This window comes from Neofelis nebulosa, chromosome 3, assembly GCF_028018385.1.
Source record: "Neofelis nebulosa isolate mNeoNeb1 chromosome 3, mNeoNeb1.pri, whole genome shotgun sequence".
Classification (NCBI taxonomy): Eukaryota; Metazoa; Chordata; class Mammalia; order Carnivora; family Felidae; genus Neofelis; species Neofelis nebulosa.
In genome coordinates, this window is record NC_080784.1 from 112,373,263 (window position 1) to 112,396,093 (window position 22,831).

At 35.5% G+C, this 22,831-nt stretch overlaps 1 protein-coding gene and 1 pseudogene across 9 annotated transcripts in view; one reads left to right on the forward strand and one right to left on the reverse strand.

The window, feature by feature from the left end:
* The window catches only part of ZGRF1 (zinc finger GRF-type containing 1), a 93,004-nt gene that overhangs the window by 14,497 nt on the left and 55,676 nt on the right, over positions 1–22,831 (forward strand). For 6 of the 9 annotated variants that reach the window (XM_058721612.1, XM_058721619.1, XM_058721613.1 and 3 more), the window contains exons 4-10: positions 2,616–2,675; positions 4,895–5,080; positions 5,399–7,673; positions 13,794–13,867; positions 17,608–17,658; positions 20,236–20,319; positions 22,602–22,787. In XM_058721612.1, coding sequence (XP_058577595.1) covers positions 2,616–2,675; positions 4,895–5,080; positions 5,399–7,673; positions 13,794–13,867; positions 17,608–17,658; positions 20,236–20,319; positions 22,602–22,787 — 2,916 coding nt within the window. The remainder of the gene's footprint in view (positions 1–2,615; positions 2,676–4,894; positions 5,081–5,398; positions 7,674–13,793; positions 13,868–17,607; positions 17,659–20,235; positions 20,320–22,601; positions 22,788–22,831) is intronic. The other 3 variants (XM_058721616.1, XM_058721615.1, XM_058721617.1) reach the window with 3 other exon arrangements.
* LOC131506262 (large ribosomal subunit protein uL18-like) lies at positions 16,211–17,091 on the reverse strand (annotated as a pseudogene).

Below are 22,831 nucleotides of genomic sequence, written 5' to 3' on the forward strand. Positions count from 1 at the left end.
TATGCTTAGGGTTCTATGAGATTACAAAGGAGAGACATCAAAGTCTGACTCTGGTTCAGAGAAGTCTTTCCAGATGAAGCATAGTTTTTGAGGATTTGTTTTGTTTTGTAAACAGAATTGATAGCTTGGAGGGACGGAAGCTAAAGATGGTGTAACTGTCACAACGTGGAGGTGTGGAAGTGTATTAAACATTTGGGGAACTATAAGCAATTAAATATGCCTGGAATGAAGGACTCATATTGGACAATTGTAGAATATAGCTAAAGAGGCAGTCAGGAGTCATATAATGAAGGACTTTGTCTTCTCTGCTTCAGGAGCCAGTGAAGAATTAGGAGTCGAAGAGTGACATAATCATGTTTCTATTTTAGAAGGATCACTTTGGCAGCAATGTGTATCATAACTTCTGAGCTGTGTAGGATGAAGTTAGGAAGAGTGTAGTCTAATAGACAAAAAGTGATGGGGGTCTGGCCAACCAGGCATTAGCAATGACAGTGGAGAGAAAGGATGATTAGGGAGAAATTATGAAAATATTATAGAATCTTAAGATCTTGGATGTGAAAGGTGAGAATTCACAATGACTTTCAGGTTTTTGTATTGTTTTTATGGTACTGAAATACGATATCTCAAAAAGATAAAAAGCAAGTTTAGGAGGAAAAATTAAGATTTTGAGTTCCATTGTTTTGAATTTACTGAATTTTTTCTGTCCTAGGAACATTTAAGTAATTGTCTCTAGAGACCTGGAACTCAGGAAAGTTCTGGGCCACTGATATAGATATGTTAGGAGTATGTAACACTTAGATATTTGAAATTCCTGGAGTGAATACATTCATCTATTCATTTAGCAGATATTTTTTGAGAACCTGTTATGAGTTACACACTATTCTAGGGGATGCAGAGAGAGCAAAACACATAAATCCCTGACTTCATGGAAATAGCATGGAGGAAAGAGACCAATAAACTAAATGAATACGTATGGCTAGTGAGTTAGGCAAACAACAAGGAGTAGGGTGAGCAAGGGTGAGAATGGAGATAAAGGGGATTATGTAAGCCTTACTGGCCATTGTAGGAACTTTTGTTCTTATTCTTTGGGAGCTGTGGAAACATTGGAAGGATTTGAACAGAAGCATGACATGATCTGGTTTGTGTGGATAATATCGCCAAAGGATGGAGTAGAGAATGTAAAGAACAGAGGGGAAAAGATAGGGCCTTTGTAAACACCAATCTTTTAAAGAGTTGTGTTGAGATAACATTTAAAAAACTTTTCAATTCACCCATTTAAAGTATTCAGTTTAATGGTTCTTAGTATATTCACAGAATTTTGCTGACCATTGCTACAATATAATTTTAGAACATTTGTCACCCCTAAAAGAAATCCCATACCTATTAATGGTCACTACTCAGTATCCACCTCCCAACCCTAAGCAACCGCTAATCTACTTACTGTCTCAATAGATTTGCCTATTCTGGACTTTTCACGTGTATGGAATTGTATAATATGTGTTCTTTCATTGAATGACTACTTTCATTTAGCATGTTTTCAAGGTTCATCTATGTTGAAGCATGTGTCAATACTTTATTCCTTTTTATTGTTCAGTAATAGTCTATTGTGTAGATAGGTCACATTTTATTTATCCATTCTTCAATTGGTATACATATGAGTCATTTCCACTTTTTTGGCTGTTATGTGTAATGTTGGTATGAACATTTGTGTGCAATATTTGTGAAGTTGTGAAGATCTATGTTTTCATTTCTCTGTATATATATCTAGGAGTGGAATTGCCGGATCACGTGCTATCTCATGTTTAACCTTTTAAGCAACTGCCAAACTATTTTCCAAAGTGATGGAAACAGTAATATTTAAGGGACTAGTGGAGAAACTGGTATAAAAAATGTCTAGAGATAACAAGGAGAAAGCCAGAAAGTTATAACTACCTTAGTTTCCTTTTTCTCCTTCAAATTTTATTCCTTATACCTCATAAACAAGTATCCGTCCCAGTGCTGATGACTTATTTCAAGCACTGATCATCTCCCTGGTGCTCTGTGCCACACCATTACCATAGTCTCTTTACTCATTTTGCCTTCTGTTTTGCCCTCTAATACATTCCAGTTCTGTTTTCTTTCCAGTTCCATCCCAGATCCTTCTGGTAGAGATTAAGTTTGTGAATTCCTTATATGTATACCTTTGCTCTCTTGCACAGACTGAATAGTTGCTTAGGAAACATTTGAGATAGATGCACTTTTTTTCCTTGTTTTTGTTTTTTGTTTTTTTTACTTTTTAAAAAATGTTTGTTTATTTTGAGAGAGAGAGAGAGTGAGTGTGCTCAAATTGGGGAGGGCAGAGAGAGACGGGGACAGAGGATCTGAAGCAGGCTCTGCACTGACGGCAGCAAGCCCATTGTGGGCTTTATCTCATGAACCATGAGATCATGGCCTGAGCTGAAGTCACACTTAACTCACTGAGCCACCCAGGTGCGCTGAAATACACTTTCTAGTCCAAAACAAAGTGGGTAATTCTTTCATTATATGATTACTTATGCAACAACTTTTGATTTGCTGTTTATTGAAGATGTTTAAGAAAAGCAATATTATATTGTTTAACATTTGTTTTAATACAGGCAATTTTATATGATGACAAAGGAGAATGTTTGGAGAGTATATTTCTTAAGTGCCTTGAGGTATTTTAATGTTTCTATCTTATTTTTAAGTTATCTAAATCTCTATATTTAAGTTAAAAACGTCTCTTTTTTTTCCTTTATGAATATTGTCAAATACTGTTAGTGTTACTATTAGTGTTACTATAGTATTAATTATAGTTAGTACTTATTGAACATTTATTATTAGCCACACTCTGTGCTAAAAACTTTTAGATATTGTTTCATTTAATCTTTCCACAACCCTGTGATTTTTATAGATTAGGAGTGCAGTACAGAAAAGTTAAGTAACTTGCTCATGTTCATAGAGTTACAGTGGTAGGGCTGGGATTTGAACCCAGGAAGTGACCCTATAGCCTAACTCTATTACATGATCTTGATAGGCTGAGAACTACAGTGGGAAATATTTTGTGAAATTATTCCTATTTATAATATTTTCTCAAATATTCTCTGTTTTTCCCTTTTGGAGGGGAAAAAAAGGGAACTAAAGGCATATTTCAGTGTAAAGAATAAGGCTATTAAAGTAGGTCATTCTGGGTTCATGTCCCACTTTCAAATGCTTCCTAGCTAACCTCTCTCTGTGTCTAACTTCTCTACTGTTTATAAAATATAGACAATAGACAGATTTCATTGTGTTGGTCTAAAAATTAGAAATAATGTATGTGAAGTGCTTAGCAGTTTAGTATGGTGATTCTAAAAGTGTTAAAATGCATATTCTTGTTATCATTGTGTTGATTTTGACCATGGTGTTAAATCTTTTAAAATTTTTAAAGAAAAAAATTTTTAATGTTTATTTATTTTTGAGACAGAGAGACAGAGCATGAATAGGGGAGGGGCAGAGAGAGAGGGAGACACAGAATCTGAAACAGGCTCCAGGCTCTGAGCTGTCAGGACAGAATCCGATGCGGGACTCGAACCCACGAACCGTGAGATCATGACCTGAGCCAAAGTCGGAGGCTTAACCGACTGAGCCACCCAGGCGCCCCATAAATCTTCTAAAATTTTATGTGATATTAATAGTGGTTGTGGTATCTTTATATTTATCATAAAGAGGAAAAGCACTATCTCCATAGATGCTTAATTGGGCCTAACTACTGTTATTTCATTTTAAATCATTTACTAATGAGTAAAGACTAAGCACATTGTCTGAGATAATACACAGATTTTGTGTATTACCAGGGGTTAATAATCTTATTTTTATGCTACAGAGATGGTGGCAGGTGCTATGTTTTTTGGGTTTTTTTTATTAAAAAATTTTTTTGTTTTTAATGTTTATTTTTTGAGAGAGAGATTGACAGAGTGTGAGCAGGGGAGGGGCAGAGAGAGAGAGGAAGACGTAGAATCTGAAGCAGGCTCCAGGCTCCGAGCTGTCAGCACAGAGCCCGATGTGGGGCTCGAACCCACAAACTGTGAGATCATGACCTGAGCTGAAGTCAGACACTCAACCGACTGAGCCACCCAGGCGCCCCTGTTTTGTTTTTTAAAAGTATTTTGTTTATGGGGTGTCTGGGTGGCTCAGTCAGCTAATCATCCAGCCTCAGCTCAGGTCATGATCTTATGGTTTGTGAGTTCGAGCCCATGTCGGGCCGTGTGCTGACAGAGCCTGGAGCCTGCTTCGGATTCTGTGTCTCCCTCTCTCTCTGCCCTTCCCCCACTCACACTCTGTCTCTCTGTCTCTCAAAAATAAACATCTTAAAAAATATATTTTTTTATTCAAGTAATTAAAATGCATTTTTGGATTATGATTATTTCAGCAATTTCAGTTAATAATTTATAATATTATTTCAGTTAATAATTTATAACAATATTTAATTTGTAATAATTATGAGCATACAATTCATCTGAATTTATAAGAATAAATATATAATTGCTATTTAATAGCTCTAATTTAAAAAATTACATTTAGTTCCTGGTGAACTCCTTGAGAGAGGGCATACTTGTGCTGCTTGTCATTGTACCTCCTGCATGCAACAAAGGGTCTCATATATGTATTATTGGATACATAAATTGGTGACAATTTTTTTGCTGTATTCTTTTTTGTGCTTCTTAACTAGTACATAATAATAAATAAAGACTTAGTTATCGATTCATACATTTAACAATTATTTATTGAATACCTATTGTGTCTTGCCAGTAGTGTTAGTGACCTACTGGAACACATAATCCAATAATTAGATATATGTGATTTTGAATTTATGTTTTAGAACTTATTTGTTCTTTAAAATGTATTGTTTAAAATTTAGGTGAAGCCTGGAGATGACTTAGAAGGTGACCGATACTTAATCACAGTTGAGGAGGTTAAAGTTGCTGGAAGCATAGCTATTAAGCAGGATGTCAGTAAAGAAGCACCAGAGTTAAGTCCAAGGACGTTTCTATCCTCTGGCCGATCCCTTGGATGTCAGCCTGCTGGTTTAAAAAGGAAGTTTACTGTAAGTTTATCTGTTGAAAATAATAAGTCAATATATATTTATAATATTGTTCCAAGAAGTAGTGAATTTGAAGCTATTGTACTCTATATCATTAAAATGGTACTTCATAGTATATGTTTAGGTTAGGGAAGTAAACCTTAATTAGAAAAATCTTAATACAAATGAGCATTTACATTTAATTTAGCAGATTTTATATCTTTATTACTGTACCTGGTAAAACAGACTCCTTTTTTTTTTCTTTCCTTTTTTTTGAGCCAGTTCATTTTACACTTCCTTTGTAGATAATGGGACAGCTAATAATTGTTTTAATATTTTTAGGGTTTTCAAGGACCACGTCAAGTGCCAAAGAAAATGATGATTACAGAAAATGGTGAATCAACTGCATCACTTGAAGCTAAGAAACCTGGCCCTAATTTTCTTTCTCCCTTGTACAGCACACCTCCTTTGTTTTCTACTGCTGGCAAGAAAGATATAAATAATATGCCAATAGACCCTGAGAACATTGTCACTTACAGGAATAGAGAAGCAAATGGCTTACGTTTTTCTTCAGTTGTCTCTACTCCATCTTTTAAGAGTAACCCAGAAATGCTATGTGAAGAAAATTATTCTTGCTCTCCTGCCTGTTCTGTAAATAAGCATTCAGATTCTTTACTGACCAATGAGGCCATAAAAAAAGATGGTTTGATATCTCACTGTTTGGGAGTTTCACAAAACGTCAGAAGCAAAGCACATATATTAGCTCTTTTGAAGTCCAAGTCAACTATGTGTAAGGAGCTAAATTCTGGGATTACAGAACATCTCCCTCAGATACAACTACAAGGAAGTATAAACATTCCTACTAAACCAAAGTGCATAATTGAACAGAAAGAGTGTGCTGACGTGAAGAGCACAGAAAGTTTACACGACCAGCATCAATCAGAAAAAAACGTGAGAAATAAAAGCCGGTGGGCCATGTATTTATCCTCACAGAGCTCGCCTGTACATTCTTCTAGTGAAGATGGAAATAATATAGAAAGGAAACCCAAGGCCCAGGGAGACAATATAGATTTAAATTTGAGAGACCTTTTGGTACAAGAAAAGATACAGTTCTTTGAAACATGTGCTGAAGAGGGTAAAAAGTATAATGAAGACAAGCCAGTAGATGCTAATGATCAATTTTGGGATCAGGAAGTAGAACTGGAAATTCCTTCATTCTGTGAAAGCAACCATATACCAGTTACCTGTAGCAATGTAGAGAATGATGGCTTATTATCCGAACCTGACATTCAAAAAAATAATAAAATACCTGTTAATGAAAATGACCAGATGTGTCTAAAAGGATCAGTTCTCATTAGAGAAAATACTCAGGAGGTAAATATATGTGGAACACCAGAAAAGGAGTACAAACAGCCAGTGTCATTTCTGCCAGAATCTGAACATCTACAGATTGAATCTTCTAGAGGTAAAAATTCTAGGGTCTCTGATGACTTTACCAGCATGCTTTCTAACAGTAATACTGATAGTGAAAGTCTTAATAGTATTCCCAAACCTATGAGCAATGTAACACAGCCACTTGTGGAGGTGACTTTTAATCTGAACAATTTTGAAACCAGTGACACTGAGGAGGAGTCACAGGAAAACAACAAAATTTCCCAGGATTCAGGGAGTTATGTAAAGGAAACTTTGGTTAATGACAGTAGTCCAGATGTTCAAAAGAGATGTGAAGATATAATCTGTACAGAAGTTGGCAGTAAACATTTGTCTCTCTTAACGTCTATTGGGGATAAACCTACAAAGACATTTCCTATTAAAGAGACTCTTCTATCACAATTTTGTGATAAAGCTTATGTGGGTTTTGACACAGGACCTTGGAAAGCTGAAAACGTTAGAAAAGGAACAGAAGAGTACAGTGACACATTAAGCAATTTTGACTCATCCTTAGAATGGACTGATGATGTATTTGTAGGTAATAATGAAGATGCTAATAAATCTATTCAAAAAGTGAGAATTAACTATGATACTGCTTCACTACTGAGTAAATCTAAAAATGTCAGCTCAAATTTACATATTCCTCATTTAAATATAGTCATTAATCAGACTCCTGAAAATAGCCTATTCTCAGACCAGGAGGAGCCTCAGCCTTTTGTTATGGGAAGTAATTTAGACAAAAACGGTGAATGGGTTTTACCATCAACTTCTAGCAGTGATCTCAGTATCCAACAATTAAATGTCAATCAGAATCACTCTGAAGAATGTGTTGCACTTGATAAATCAAATACCCAAGTTTCTAATTCTTTGTTTTACCCTCTGGGAAAAAAGCGTCCAATTTCCAAAGACATAGAAGCGTGTATTCCTGAACCTGAAGATTTGGGAAGGATTAGAAGTTTAGACCATGACCATATTGATGTAGAAACTGTTGGAGAAAGCAAACAATACTGGAATATTCCTAGAAATCCTTCAGAACTCTCTGGATTAGTAAATAACATTTCCCTTTTACAGTCATTGTCTGAACATAGTACGGCTTTAGAAGGCTTGGAAATATTGAAAAAGAAAAATGCAACCTTTAAGCAACAAGGAACTCTGCAGACATATGAGCCAGACCGCAATCCTGAAGGTTAGATTGGTGTGTTTGTTTTGGATTGTTCTCTGTATAACTGTAAGGATGAGAAGTATTTGCTTTGGAGGCTACGTTAAAGAATTACATGGTATTGGTGCATCTGGGTGGCTCAGTCGGTTGAGTGTCCAACTCTTGATTTTGGCTCAGGTTGTGATCTCACGGTTCATGGTTTTGAGTCCTGCGTTGGGCTCCATGCTGATAGTGCAGGGCCTGTTTGGGATTCTCTGTCTCTCTCCCTCTCTGCTCATTGTCTCTCTCTCTTTCTCTCTCTCTCTCAAAATAAATAAACTTAAGAATTCCATAGTATTTAAATAGGTAATACATGTACTTGGTAAAATCAATTCTAATAGATAATCTAGTAAGTTCTACTGCAGTCCCTCAGTCCAGTCCTCAGAATTAGCCACAGTTTCCTTCCAGGATATCCTTCTGCAAATGTTTTATGCATATATAAACATATATAGGCATGTATAAGCAATGTGTGTGTGAATATCCATTCCTGTCTTACATTTTTAGATGTGTGCTAGAAGATGCTTTTTTTTTTTTTTTTTTTTTGAGAGAGAGCGCAAGTGAGCAAGGGGCAGAGAGACAGAGAGGGGGAGAGAGAAGTGGGGCTCACACTCACCCGAAGCAGGGCTTGAGTTAATGAACCCTAAGATCATGACTTGATCTGAAGTCAGAGGTTCAACCGACTGAGCCACCCAGACACCCTGCTGGAAGATACTTTTAAAAAATGATGATGAGTTCATATTGATATCTCTAATTCCAGTTCTAAACCATAGGGTTCTTCCTGTCCTTCCATTTCATGATTATATTTCTTTACTTCTAAAATGAGAAGGGGCCCTGGTTCCAACAACATCCGTATATTTACTTCCTCAATTCTACATACAACACACATCAAATAGCTTCCAAATTGTTATACTAGTATCACTACTAGCAAAAAACCTTTACAAGTTTGTGAAGTTCACAAATCCTTTGATTTTTTTGTTTTTTTGGTTTTTTTTTAGAATGTATCCTGGGAATATAGATTTGGAGTATTATGTTCAAGTTACTTGGGTTACTTTTATTTACTGTGATTGTAGTATCATTTGATGTAAATATAGTTAAGTTTATTGTTTATATTTCAGTATGAGGGTTTTTTTGTGCAACCTTGTTGATTTATTTTTATTTCTGACTATGTAAAATATGAACCTAGTTAAGAGTCAAAGCTGTATAAAAACATAAATTCATATGCCTTCCTTAAGCCTTTTATCCTGTTCTTACTCACCTGCTATATGTAACCAATATATCATACCTGTGTTTCTTTTTTGCAAAAATAAACAGCTCCATGTTTAAATTCTTGTCCCTCCCCCCCGCCCCCGACACACACATATTCAACAAAAGACAGTAAAGTCTGTATATTCTTTAGCACCTACTTTTCACTTAATATATTCTGGAAATCACTTCATATCAATTCATAGGACACATCCTCATTTTATTTGTTTGTATCTGTGTAATACTCCGCTGTGGATAAACCATCATTTATGCAACCTGTCTCCAATACTTTGCTATTACAAATAATGTGACAATACATAACCGTGTGTGTGTGTGTGTGTGTGTGTGTATTGCATATTGTTTGAGGTGTGTCTTCAGGGCAAATTCCCAGTAGGTTTGCTGTGTAAATGCGTGACTTTATTAGATACTTCAAAATTCCATCCATTTTGTAGCCCTGTCAGTAATATATGAGAGTGCTTGTTTCTCTAGTCTTGCCAATATAGTGTGTTACCAAGCTTTTGAATTTTGCTAATCTAATAGATGAGAAATGGCATCCAGTATACTTAAATTTGCATTTCTCTTACTACAAGTGAAATTGAGCATCTTTTCTTATGTTTAAGTATCATTTATGTATCTTTTTTTCATGAATTTTCTTACCCTTTTGTCCAGATTTTAATGGGTGTTGTTCTTTTTATTCTCATTGATTTGTAAGAGTTCTTTATATATTAGAGATACTAGCCTCTTATCTATGATATATGTTGCAGATATTTTCTTTCAGTATGGCATTGGTCTTCTGACTTTGCTTATGGTATGTTGCCAACAGCAACATTTTTTTTAAAGAAAAACTTATAGAACATATTAGTAAATATAGCAAATATTATATACATATGAATGTGAATGAACAATGTACTTTATGATATTCAAAGAAAAGTTAAAATTGAATTCTTATTTGAATATCTCAAGGATTCCTGAGGAAAATAGGAATAAATTATTATATGTACTGATATGTTTCTTTAAGTTTGTTTGTTTATATATTTATTTGAGTGAGAGAAAGGGGTAGAGAAAGCACAAGTATGGGAGGAACAGAAAGAGAAGGAGAATCCCAAGCAGGGGCTCGAACTCACAAACTGTGAGATCATGACTTGAGCCAAAACCAAGAGTTGGCCGGCTTAACCAACTCAGCCACCCAGGCACCCCTGATAATGTTTCTTTAAAATGTAGTTGTTTGCAATAGCCAAATTGTGGAAAAAACCTAAATGTCCATCAACTGATGAGTGGATAAAGAAATTGTGGTTTATATACACGATGGAATACTACTTGGCAATGAGAAAGAATGAAATATGGCCTTTTGTAGAAACGTGGATGTAACTGGAGAGTGTTATGCTAAGTGAAATAAGTTGTACAGAGAAAGACAGATACCATATGTTTTTACTCATGTGGATCCTGAGAAACTTAACAGAAGACCATGGGGGAGGGGAACGGGAAAAAAAGTTGGAGAGGGAGGGAGACAAACCATAAGAGACTCTTAAAAACAGAATAGGGGCGCCTGGGTGGCTCAGTCGGTTAAGCAGCCGACTTCAGCTCAGGTCATGATCTCATGGTCTGTGAGTTTGAGCCCCGCGTCGGGCTCTGTGCTGACAGCTCAGAGCCTGGAGCCTGTTTTAGATTCTGTGTCTCCCTCTCTCTGACCCTCCCCTGTTCATGCTCTGTCTCTGCCTGTCTCAAAAATAAATTTAAAAAAACGTTAAAAAATTTTAAAAACTATAAAAAAAAACTGAGAATAAACTGAGGGTTGATGGGGGGTGGAAGGGAGGAGAAAGTGGGTGATGGGCATTGAGGAGGGCACCTGTTGGGATGAGCACTGGGTCTTGTATGGAAACCAATTTGACAATAAATTTCATATTAAAAAATAAAGTAAAAATAAAATTTAATTTAATTTAAAAAATGTAGTTGTTTGATGGCAGTTGATAGTTTGTTTTCTAAAAATTAAAAAGAAAGAAGAAATTTTAATGAAAAATAAGTAGGGGTAGATATGATTATGTAATATCACATAAGGATGTAAATCCCTAGTATGAAGACTTGAGAATTATAGAATTTAGTTTTAAGAAATCTTTTTTCTCATCAAGTTAAAAAGAGGATTGCAGTTTATTCTTCTTATTTGTGGTAGTTATATTCTATAAAATCAACATAAACACTGAATTAGTGAAAAATGAGTCATTGCTTTTAGGGGTAGATTCCTTCAAGCCTCTGGTCAAAGCATTTTCATCAACTGATCAAAATCTTGTTTTTATCTGTGTTTCCATTTGAAGACAATATATATTGTTGATCCATTAACATTGAATTTGTAGTGAACAGCACTATGACTAATGTCTGAAAGAAACCTCTGTCTAGGGGCGCCTGGATGGCTCATTTGGTTAAGCGTCCAACTCTTGGTTTTCGACTCAGGTCATAATCTCAGTTTGTGAGTTGGAGCCACACATCAGGCTCTGTGCTGACAGTGCAGAACCTGCTTGGGATTCTCTTTCTCTCTCTCTCTCTCTCTCTCTCTCTCTTTCTTTCTCTTTCTCTCTCTCTCTCTCTTTTTCTCTCTCTCTCCCTCTCTCTCCCCCTTTCTTTCTGCCCCTCCCCTGTTTGCACTCTCTCTCTGTCTCTCAAAATAAATAAATAAACTTAAAAAAGAAAAAAGAAACCCATCTAACATATGTTCTCTCTGTAAGGGACATCACAGCCTTCTTGCACTTAGCAACACTAGACAGCACTATGCTTAGGGAACATTTTAAATAGCACAGTCCCTTACAAAAAGCCCCCAAATACAAAAACATGGGCTAAGTAGATGACAAAAAGGATACTTGTTTATAGTATGAGAGCTCAAGAAGGCAGAGTGTTGCCTTGTTCTACCTCAGCTGGGAATGTATATGTCGGGCAACTTATTTTTTGTAGTTCTGTATGTCTACAAACGACCTCAAAAACAGGGTATTGATTTGGGGTTTCTGAATAAATTTTAGTGCGTAGGTAAGATCTGTGAGTAAGGAAGATTAACTGTATTTGTTTTCTGATATAAATGTATTTCTTCAAAAAGGAATGTTGGTTTTCTTAAGACAATCTGAGAAAATTAATACAGAGTTAGAGATGAGTCAGTTTTACCACCAATTTAGGATGTGTGAATGTGTTTAAAAAAAAAAAAAGATTTTCTTCAGTAGGTTAAAGTTTTTATGAGATAATTGAGAATAACTTTGAAATGTTAATTTAGAATTTTATTCTTGAGTGAAGGCAATCAAGGAAAACACACCAATTTTCATGCAGTGCATGAAAATCTTTTTAAAAATAGCATCAAGTTCCAAGATCCACTTATTTTTATTTCATTTAATGTATTCTGAATTTTAACAGGAAAATAATGAAACCATAAATAACAATTGACTAAAAAATTATAGTCTTGGTGACTTTAGAAGGAATTGAAATGATTGAATATGCACTTTTCTTTAAGAAAAAAAAAATCCTATTTTGAAACAAGGTAGGATGGCCTGGCCACCATGTCCTTTGTATTCAGTAGACTTGTCAACTTCTCTCAGAGTCTTTTTACTTGTGCCTTTGGTCTCAACACCTTTACCCCTGGCATAGCTGGTGGCCTTTTCTTATATTCAGATCTCAACTTAAATATCACTTCCCACAAGAGAGCTTTCCAATCATCATATCTACATTAGTCTCTGTCATATCAACCTTTATGATGCCCTTTTGTATCATAATCTGAATTTATGCGGTTTGTTTATTCTGTGGCTCTCTCTTTTCAAGGGACTGTTGTTTTCCCAGTGTCTGGCATAATACACTTTGGAAATAATTGAAGTTTTTTTTCTCAAACCATAGTCAAATGGGTTTAAAATAGACCCAGAAATAGCATGAAGTTCTTTTCTTTTCCGTGTTTGCACATAGCAGCTGTATAGTGGTGGTCTTGGCTTTCTTCTAACAGTTAATGTTTCATTTTTAGAATTTTTAGTATAGATTATTAGCTGTTTACTCAGTTTTTCAATTAGTTTGAAAAAAGGAAGCATTTCTAGTACTGACTTAGAACATAACCAAAAAAAATCTTATTTAAAAATTTTTATCATGAAAATGTTTGAACATACAGAGAATAGACAATGAATCCTCAAATATCCAAAATCCATATTCAACAATTATCAAGACTACCTTATCTTCAAATTTAAGTTGTATTCCTTGTTTCATTCAGTTTTAGGTGGTTTTTTAAAGATTTTATTGTTATTATTTTAAATTTTTTTTTTTTTCAACGTTTTTTATTTATTTTTGGGACAGAGAGAGACAGAGCATGAACAGGGGAGGGGCAGAGAGAGAGGGAGACACAGAATCGGAAACAGGCTCCAGGCTCCGAGCCATCAGCCCAGAGCCTGACGCGGGGCTCGAACTCACGGACCGCGAGATCGTGACCTGGCTGAAGTCGGACGCTTAACCGACTGCGCCACCCAGGCGCCCCTGTTATTATTTTAAATGTTTATTTTGAGAGAGCGTACACAGACTCGTGCAAGTGGGAGATGGGGGGAGGCAGAGAGAAGGAGAGAGAGAATCTTAAGCAGGCTCTGTGCTGTCAGCATGGAGGCTTGATCTCTCATGAGATCATGACTTGGGCTGAAATCAAGCATCAGATACTTAACCGACTGAGCCACCCAGGTACCCCCAAAGATTTTATTATTTTTAAGTAGTATCTATACCCAGTGTGGAGTTGAACCTACAACCCCGACATCAAGAGTTGTCATCATCAACTGGGCCAGCCAGGTGCCCCTAGAAATAAGTTTTTAAAAAGTTTAAAACACTACTATATGTATGATGAATAAAATAATTTCATTTTGTCTATTATAGCTAGGAAACCATTGACTGAAGTAGTTTCACAAACTTTACCAAAGTTTCCTCATCTGAACCAGGATTCTCAACAGGTACGTCTTTTTTTTTTTTTTTTTTTTTTTTTTTTCTTATCAGCATATTCTTATATTTTGATATAGAATGTTGTCATTAGTAATGAAATTACAGTAATATAAAGGGTTCCAAGCTATCTTGCTTCATGACTGTCCCACACCTTGTATCAGAATATTTTTCATTATATCCCTTGGCTAAAAGGAAAAAAGAAAAACCAAACCTGGCAGTTCCATTTATTAAGTTGTTAGTAGTATTAAACAACATAGTAAGTATTATGTCCTAGTAATTTAGTGAGCTTTTTATTTTTTCCATTTTCATTGATATAAAAGATATAACATTGTGTGATCAGTTTAAGGTGTACAACATAATGATTTGATATATGTATAGTGAAATGATTACTGTAAACATTTTGTTTATTTTTTTTAATTTATTGCTTAATTTACATACAAGTTAGTTAGCATATGGTGCAACAATGATTTCAGGAATAGATTACTTAATGCCCTTTGCCCTTTTAAACCATCCCCCCCTCCCACAACCCCTCCAGCAACTCTCTGTTCTCTATATTTAAGTCTTTTACTTTTGTCCCCCTCCCTGTTTTTATATTGTTTCCCTTCCCTTATGTTCATCTGTTTTCTATCTTAAATTCCTCATATGAGTGAAGTCATATGATATTTGCCTTTCTCTGACTACTTTCGCTTAGCATAATATCCTCCAGTTCCATCCATGTAGTTGCACATGACAAGATTTCATTCTTTTTGATTGCCAAGTAATACCCCATTGTATATATATACCACATCTTTATCCACTTATCCATCAGTGGACATTGGGCTCTTTCCATACTTTGGCTATTGTCAATAGCACTGTTAAAACTTTGGGGTGCATGTGCCCCTTCGAAACAGCTCACCTGTATCCCTTGGATAAATACCTAGTAGTGCAATTGCTGGGTTATAGGGTAGTTCTATTCTTAATTTTTTGAGGAACCTCCATACTGTTTTCCACAGTGGCTGCACCAGTTTGCATTTCCACCAGCAGTGCAAAAGAGATCCTCTTTCTCTGTATCCTCGCCAACATCTGTTGTTGCCTGAGGTGTTCATGTTAGCCATTCTGACAGGTGTAAGGTGGTATCTCATTGCAGTTTTGATTTGTATTTCCCCGATGATGAGTGATGTTGAGCATTTTTTCATGTGTCGGTTGGCCATCTAGATATCTTTGGAGAAATATGTATTCATGTCTTTTGCCCATTTCTTCACTGGATTATTTGTTTTTTGGGTGTTGAGTTTGATAAGTTCTTTACAGATTTTGGATACTAACCCTTTATCTGATATGTCATTTGCAAATATCTTCTCCCATTCTGTCGGTTGCCTTTTAGTTTTGCTGATTGCTTCCTTCGCAGTGCAGAGCTTTTTATTTTGATGAGGTCCCAAGAGTTCATTTTTGCTTTTGTTTCCCTTGCCTCTAGAGATGTGTTAAGAAGTTGCTGTAAGCATTTTATTTTTAAACACAATCACTGGTAGAATGTATGCATTTGTTGGGCACTGCTCAGCTTCTCAAACCTTAGAATAATTAGTTCATGTTGTTTTTCTCATGGTAATTGATTTTTTTTTTTTATCATAGCAATTTCTGAAAACTTAGCTTTACAAGGTGCCATTGAGAGAAATGACATAAGATTTGTTGTTGAAATGGAACTACCTTGAGTTAGTAGTTCATTCAATAGAGGTCAAATGACGCTATATTTCCCTTAAATTTAAAATATCTTATGGAGCCCATGTTGAGTTTCCTGTGGCACCCCAAAGTACCTTGAACAGTTTGGGAACCATTGTAGTAATATAAAAATAATAGTACTAATTAGATATATTGAAATTCTAGAATGAAATTAATTTATTAGAGTAAATCTAAATTCTTATTTCTCAGTGGGGATACTATTAGCATATTTGGAGGGATAATTCATATGACACTTTTTCGAGAAGATATATTTAAAAGAAAAGAAAGTGAAATGTTTCATTTGCCCCACTTTGTATCTTACTCTGTTTTCCATGTTACTGTTTTTCTTTTTAAATAATCTTGACGTTTTCTCTTTTTTAATTATAGAAGAAAGTGAAGAAAAAATAAAACAACCTACTGAGAGATAATTATTATTAGTGTTTCCAGGATTTTTTGGCCTATTTTTAAAAATATGGTTAGCTTGATGTGTACAAATAGTTTTATATCTTATCCCCTTAATGTATTTCTCACATCATTAAAACACTTATTAAATATATCTTTTATTAATTTATTTTATTTTTTTAGCTGCTTGGTGAATAGGTTTATTATTATCTTTAATCTGAAAAATCTTCAAAGAAAATTATGGTTTGGTTTATTAGCTCTCAGCAGCCGATCCTGCACTTTAAGGAAGCTGCCTTCTCAGCTACTCGATCTTTCTTCTGGGCAAGAGACATTTTGGAATGGTTCCACCTTTTCTTTTTAACTTCTTTCTTAGGCTTCTCTCAAAGATTGGATTCTCTTGTACAGCAGCATGAGCTTTCTTATACATCTCCAACATGCCTGGAGTTACATTGTTCTTTATGTACCAAGAGAATTGTTTCTTGTAAGCATCTTAGTCTTCTTCCATTAGTGACACATCTAATCTGCAGCATTCTGACCCAGGATGTGCTTCTGATGTATTTCTGCATTGAATTCCTTGCTTTCCCCATCATAACCAAGGAATCTTTTGGTACTATGAGGGTAGAGAAACCTCCATCCACAACTCCCTTGAGGGCCTCCCAAACTTCATTTTCAGTAGGGGTTCTGGCAAGCCCTGCATCCAAATAGCAGACGAAGGCACCAGATTGACCATCAGTGCTTTCCACGTTGTATTCATCTTGTCACCTCCACTTGGCCTTCATAGACTTTTGTCCGTGCCAAACCTACTGAGAAGCCTGTGGACCAGCAGCATGCCAGTACACTATGCTGCAGCATGATTTGTCAGGCCAACCTTCACACCGTACTTAGGGAGTTCATGCCCATGAGCTGCACAAACTATCGTATCTCCTTTAGGGGCATTAGCAATCTGACAAATGAGATCTCTGTTTGTTACACAAGTTGCCACCCTGTATTAAGGTGTGTTGTACTTATTTTTATCCTGAATCGCCGAGCATTTCAAAGCATTGTAATCAGTTTTGTGCTCTTGTCTTCTAAATTTCACTTGGTATCTCTTGAAACCAATCTTATTCTTGACAACTTTAATAAACCCCATCCTGCGGAACAGAGTTTGGCATTGGCGGCTTGCTACTGGGTACTGACCAGCAGTTAAATATATCTTTTAGAGGTTACTTACTATTCCGTCCTATGGATATCCTGTGCTTTGGACAAGCAGTGCCCTATTTTGAACATTTAGGTTATTTCCAGCATTTTGCTAGGATAAATAAAATATTAGTAAATGTTTTTGCACATAAATCATTGCTTACATTTAAGTTATTTCCTTAGATGTAAGTCCCAGAAGTGGAACTGATAGCTTGAAAGGCTAAGAACAATTTTCTTGATATATATTGTCAAATTTAAGTCTTACTGTTTTACAATATGAATATTTATTTCACTCTACATTCACCAGTACTAAGATATTTTCAATTCTTGCTAAGTAAAATAGTGTTTCATTAACATTTTTTACTTCCTTGATTATTAGTGCTGGTGTTCTTTTATTTCTTATGTCTAATTGAAATTTATGTATTTTTTGTAACTTACTACTACCTTTTAGTTGTTCTTATATTAATATTCTGTTCCTAAGATTATAAAAGAAAATGAAGTCAAACCAAGTGGACCACTTCAGTCTTTGCAGGTATGTTCATTTTTAAACTATAAAGTAGCCAGAAATTATAGTTGTATATATAGGTATGGCATATAATTTTATGTTTGTATTTTACATTGTCAGTTTTCAGTCTCATGTATCTTATTTTTTATTTTTTAATTAATTAATTTATTTTTGAGAGAGAGAGAGAGACAGTATGTGTGTAAGTAGGAGAGGGGCACAGAGAGAGGAAGAGAGAGAGAATCTTAAGGTCATGATCGTGAGATCATGACCTGAGCCAAAATCAAAAGTCAGATGCTTAACGCCTGAGCCACCCAGGCACCACTAGTTTTCAATCTCATTTATAATTAGTTGCTCCTTTATACTTATTTAGATGATCCTGCTATCTTTTGTACCAATGCCTGTGTGGTCAATGCAATTTGGTTATATAACAAATCTTTTATTATAAAACTAAGTCTGTAAACTTTGTAAGCATTACTTAATCCAAGAATTGTCATTGCCAATTACAGCCACACCTGCAACTCCTTTGCCTAAAAGAGAACAAAACATAAGAAATAAAATTCATATTGTGGTGGCTCAATCATTTTTCACCCTTTATGTATATAATAAGAGCAAATGTATAAAATCAAAATTAGCAACTGCATAATTTAGCTTATAGATGGTCACTTTTTTTTTTTTTAATATTTATTTATTTTTGAGACAGGGAGAGACAGCATGAACAGAGGAGGGTCAGAGAGAGAGGGAGACAGAATCTGAAACAGGCTCCAGACCCTGAGCTGTCAGTACAGAGCCTGACACGGGGCTCGAACTCACAGACGGCGAGATCATGACCTGATCCGACCAAAGTCGGACCCTTAACCGACTGAGCCACCCAGGCACCCCTCTTTTTTTTTTTTTTTTTTTTTTTAAGTTCATTTATTTCGAAAGAGAAAGAGAACGGGTGCACCATGCACGGGAACAGGGGAGGGACAGAGAGAGAGAATCCAAAGCAGGAACCACGCTACTGGTGTGAACTCACGAAGCATGAGGTCATGACCTGAGCTAAAAGAAACTAAGAGTGGGACACTTAACTGACTGAGCCACCCAGGGGCCATATATGATCATATTCTTAATGCTTTCTTTCACTTGAAAAATTAGGATTTAACCCTTTCAAGAACAGTTATCACAAAGTATAAACTGCAAATAAACAATATCACTGTTTTTTCCTCCAGAATGAGTTTCCTCTTAAAACAAGTATTACATGTTTTGGGATGCCTGGGTGGCTCAGTTGGTTAAGCATGTAACTCTTGGTCTAGACTCAGGTCCTGATCTCTCAGTTCATGAGATTGAGCCCTGCATAGGGCTCTGCACTGACAGTGCAAAGATGTTTGGGATTCTCTCTCTCCCTCTCTCTGCCCCTTCTTGCTCATGCTTTCTCTCTCTAAATAAATAAATAAGTAAATACTTACATGTTTTTTAAAAAGTGCATTGTAATTTTAACAGTAATGAGAAAGGTCTTACGGTCTTTTGCAAAAAAAAATTATTTAAATCTGTAGCATTAATATAGGAATATATTTGGATTTATGTAATGCGTTTTGTACTACAACCCTCTGAAGCAGTCTCTTCATGTACACTAGTGATAGAAAGAACTTTCAAAATTTTAAATTAGGGTCCTCTTTGAGGATACACTTAATGACACTGCCACTTTATTTCTATAATTAGCTACACATAGCAAAGCAGAAGAGAAGGTGCTGTGCTAATTGATTTTTTAAATTCACTGTATTAGAAAATTTAATTCTAAAATGTGAGTTGATAAAAAAAATAAAATAAGAGTTGAAAGTTTTCAAGAACTACTTCATTGGGAGATGTGTTAATGTATTTTGTTATTAATGGAAAGCTCCCATTATTTGAAGAAATACACTAATTTATCTCTTCTGTCTGTTGGGGAAATATTTTTCTCCATATTTTTTAAACAAAAATTGCTTCTCATTTGAATTCATTTTTCTATCTAAATCATAGTAGAAATCATGGTTATTTTACATAGTCATTTGATGAACTAAAAATGACTAGTTTCTGTTGTCTATAGCTTGTGTTTTATGGTTGCTAGAAAATTATTCTTTTTTTTTTTTTTTTTAAGTAGGCTTAACACCCAGCTTGAGGCTTGAACTCACAACCCACAGCCCTGAGATCAAGAGTTGCATGCTTGACTGAGCAAGCCAGGCGCCCTGATTCATTCTTTAGATAAACTGTTAACACTGTTTACAATTTTTCCTCCTTTGATTTCATACTAATTTTTGAATTAAATAATCTGCATTTGCATTAAATATTAGGTTTGATGGATAATTATTAGGTACTCAACAATTTTTTCTAGTGTTAAAACATTCAATTAAAATTTTAGAATTAGAATTTTTTTATTGCTGAATTTTAAAATTAATTAGCATAGTGCCTTATCTGCTAGAGAACTCCTTTGCCAGGGGTACCTTTTATACATATGTATATACAGAAGATTGAAATGGCAAATGTATTTTCAAATGGGAAACTTTAAGATTTGGGAGTATTTTCCCATCTAACCCATGAACCACCTACAGAACTATTGTAGCTAACACACTTACTGATATTTTATTCTAGTTCTTTCCCTTGGGAGATGAAGAAGAGGCTACTTTTCTAGATGTTATTCCTAAACAGTTAGAGAGAAAAACCTGTGATCCTAAGGTAAAACTTGTGAAGAACTTTGATTTTCTAATCTACTATCTTTTCCTGCTGTTTTTTATACAACTATCAGAGTTTTCATAGGTAGAAGGTTAGTGAGCATAATGAATTAACCTGGTTTTAAGAGCAAGAGTAACTAATGACTGCTAGCCTTTGTTTGGTCTTGAGCCCTTTCTCAGCCCTTTCTCTTTACTCATGAACTAATAATAATGCATCTCATATATATGTATATATGAAGGATATATATATACATGTATATGTATATATATATATGTGTGTGTGTGTGTGTGAAGGATGCCCTAGGGGTTGGACAGGAAGATAAATTAAGTATAATTAATGAATGTTCTGTGGAGAACAAAATAGAGATCTTTATAGCTATGAACATATAGTCTACTCTACCACTTCTACTTCTGTAGAAGTATATATAAACCAAGGTCTAAGTAGTTCCACCTACTGCATATCAAAAATTGATAGAGAAAGTAGCATATAAATAGTTGAGTTTTGTAAGTACCGATTCTGTTTCTTAAACCCATTAGATCTCTACAGAAGAGATCCACTTAGAAACATAGAAAACAAGGCATCTGTGTTCTTGTGGAGAATGTGTATTCCCCATCAAACAAAACGGAAATATACAGTCTTTAACAATTGAGACTTTTTTTATTGAAATGTGTGTGCTTCATAATCCAGGATATTTTCTTTTTTTTTTTTTTTTAATTTTTTTAAAAAAAAATTATTATTATTTTTTTTTTTACGTTTATTTTTGAGACAGAGAGAGACAGAGCATGAACGGGGGAGGGGCAGACAGAGAGGGAGACACAGAACCGGAAGCAGGCTCCAGACACTGAGCCATCAGCCCAGAGCCCGACGCGGGGCTCGAACTCACTGTCTGTGAGATTGTGACCTGAGCTGAAGTTGGACGCTTAACCGACTGAGCGACCCAGGCGCCCCAATTCAGGATATTTTCAATAAAAGTCCCATACAGGGGCAATTTAGATTTGATTTTCCTCTCAAATGTATGATTTAGAATCTTCATTTTTAGTAAGAGAATATTCAGATCATGTACTATTATAATTTTGTTCATTTATGAGTTAGAAATAAATTTGTCCTTTATGTACATTCCTTTGGCTCTATTAGCAATCTTAATTTCCTACTTTCTGGGTAGGTTTGGTCACCCTGTGAGGAGTAAAAATCCTAGAGCCCTCAAGGGGGCAGCAGAGAAAGCCATTTGGAGCCTGAAAACTGATCAAGTCTCTGAGGAGATGACAGTACCTCCCTGAAGTACATGCCTAGATTGGCATCCTATTCTTAGGCCTCTGGTCTCAGAGCAATAGGATCAGATCTTCTGGGAGCCCCCATCCCTCCTCTATTAAGCCTGAGAGTGTACAAAATGCCTAAACAAAGGAAAATGCTTCTTGTATTTCTTCTCTTACTTTCTTTCCTATTATGTTTATTGACTGTCTCCTATATGCCAAAGACAGTGTTAAATGCACATTATATCCTCATGAAACAAAAGGGTCTCTTCCCTCAAGGAGCTTACAGTATAGGTAGTATATAGATGAGAAGAAACTTTGTTGTACTATAATGTGATAAGTCTATAATGGAAAATTTTATAATGTACAGGGGAAGCATAGAGAAAGGAGCAACTGTGTCTTCCTGTTTTTTTTTTTCTTCTAATGTTTATTTGTTTTGAGAAAGAGCGCGCACAGGTAGGGAGGGGCAGAAAGAATCCCAAGTAGGTCCCACACAGAGCCCGACTGGGGGCTCAGTCTCACAACCATGAGATCATGACCTGAGCCCAAATCGAGACTTGGACACTTAACTGACTGAGTTACCCAGGTGTCGCATCTTTCTGATTTTTTTAATTTATTCATTTATTTTTGAGAGAGAGCAAGTGGGGGAGGGGCAGAGAGAAAGGGAGGGATAATCTGAAGCAGGCTCCAAACTCATCAGTGCAGAGCCTGACACAGGGCTCGAACTCACAAACTGTGAGCTGCTCCACATCTTTCTGGTGGAATTAGTTCATTATAACTATACTTTTATGCTTATAATGAAAAAATTAGTACTTATTCATTTTGAACTGAATTAAATCAATAACTGAATTATATGTCATAATTAACATATTAGGATAATAGGGGTCTTTCCTGGTTTTAGTATTGGTCACTTAGTAATTACTTACATTAAGTAATATTTAATAGAGCTGAATTGTGATTTCTGTGTATATATACATTGTGACTATATATCAATATATACTTATGCAATACTCATTTTTAATAATTTACTTGTAGCCTGTTGAGTTTCAAGGGCACCAAGTGAAAGGATCAGCCACTAGCACTGTGATGGTCAGAGGACACAACTCACAGCTAGAATGCAGTCAGTTTCCAGATAGTATTGAGTATGGAAACTGCATGACGGACTCTTGTTTTTTGACACCAAAATTGACTAGCGCTTGTATGCAGATTGATTTCTTGCAGGTAAAAATATTTTTTCTAGTTGCACCTTGCCAAATCATTTTCTT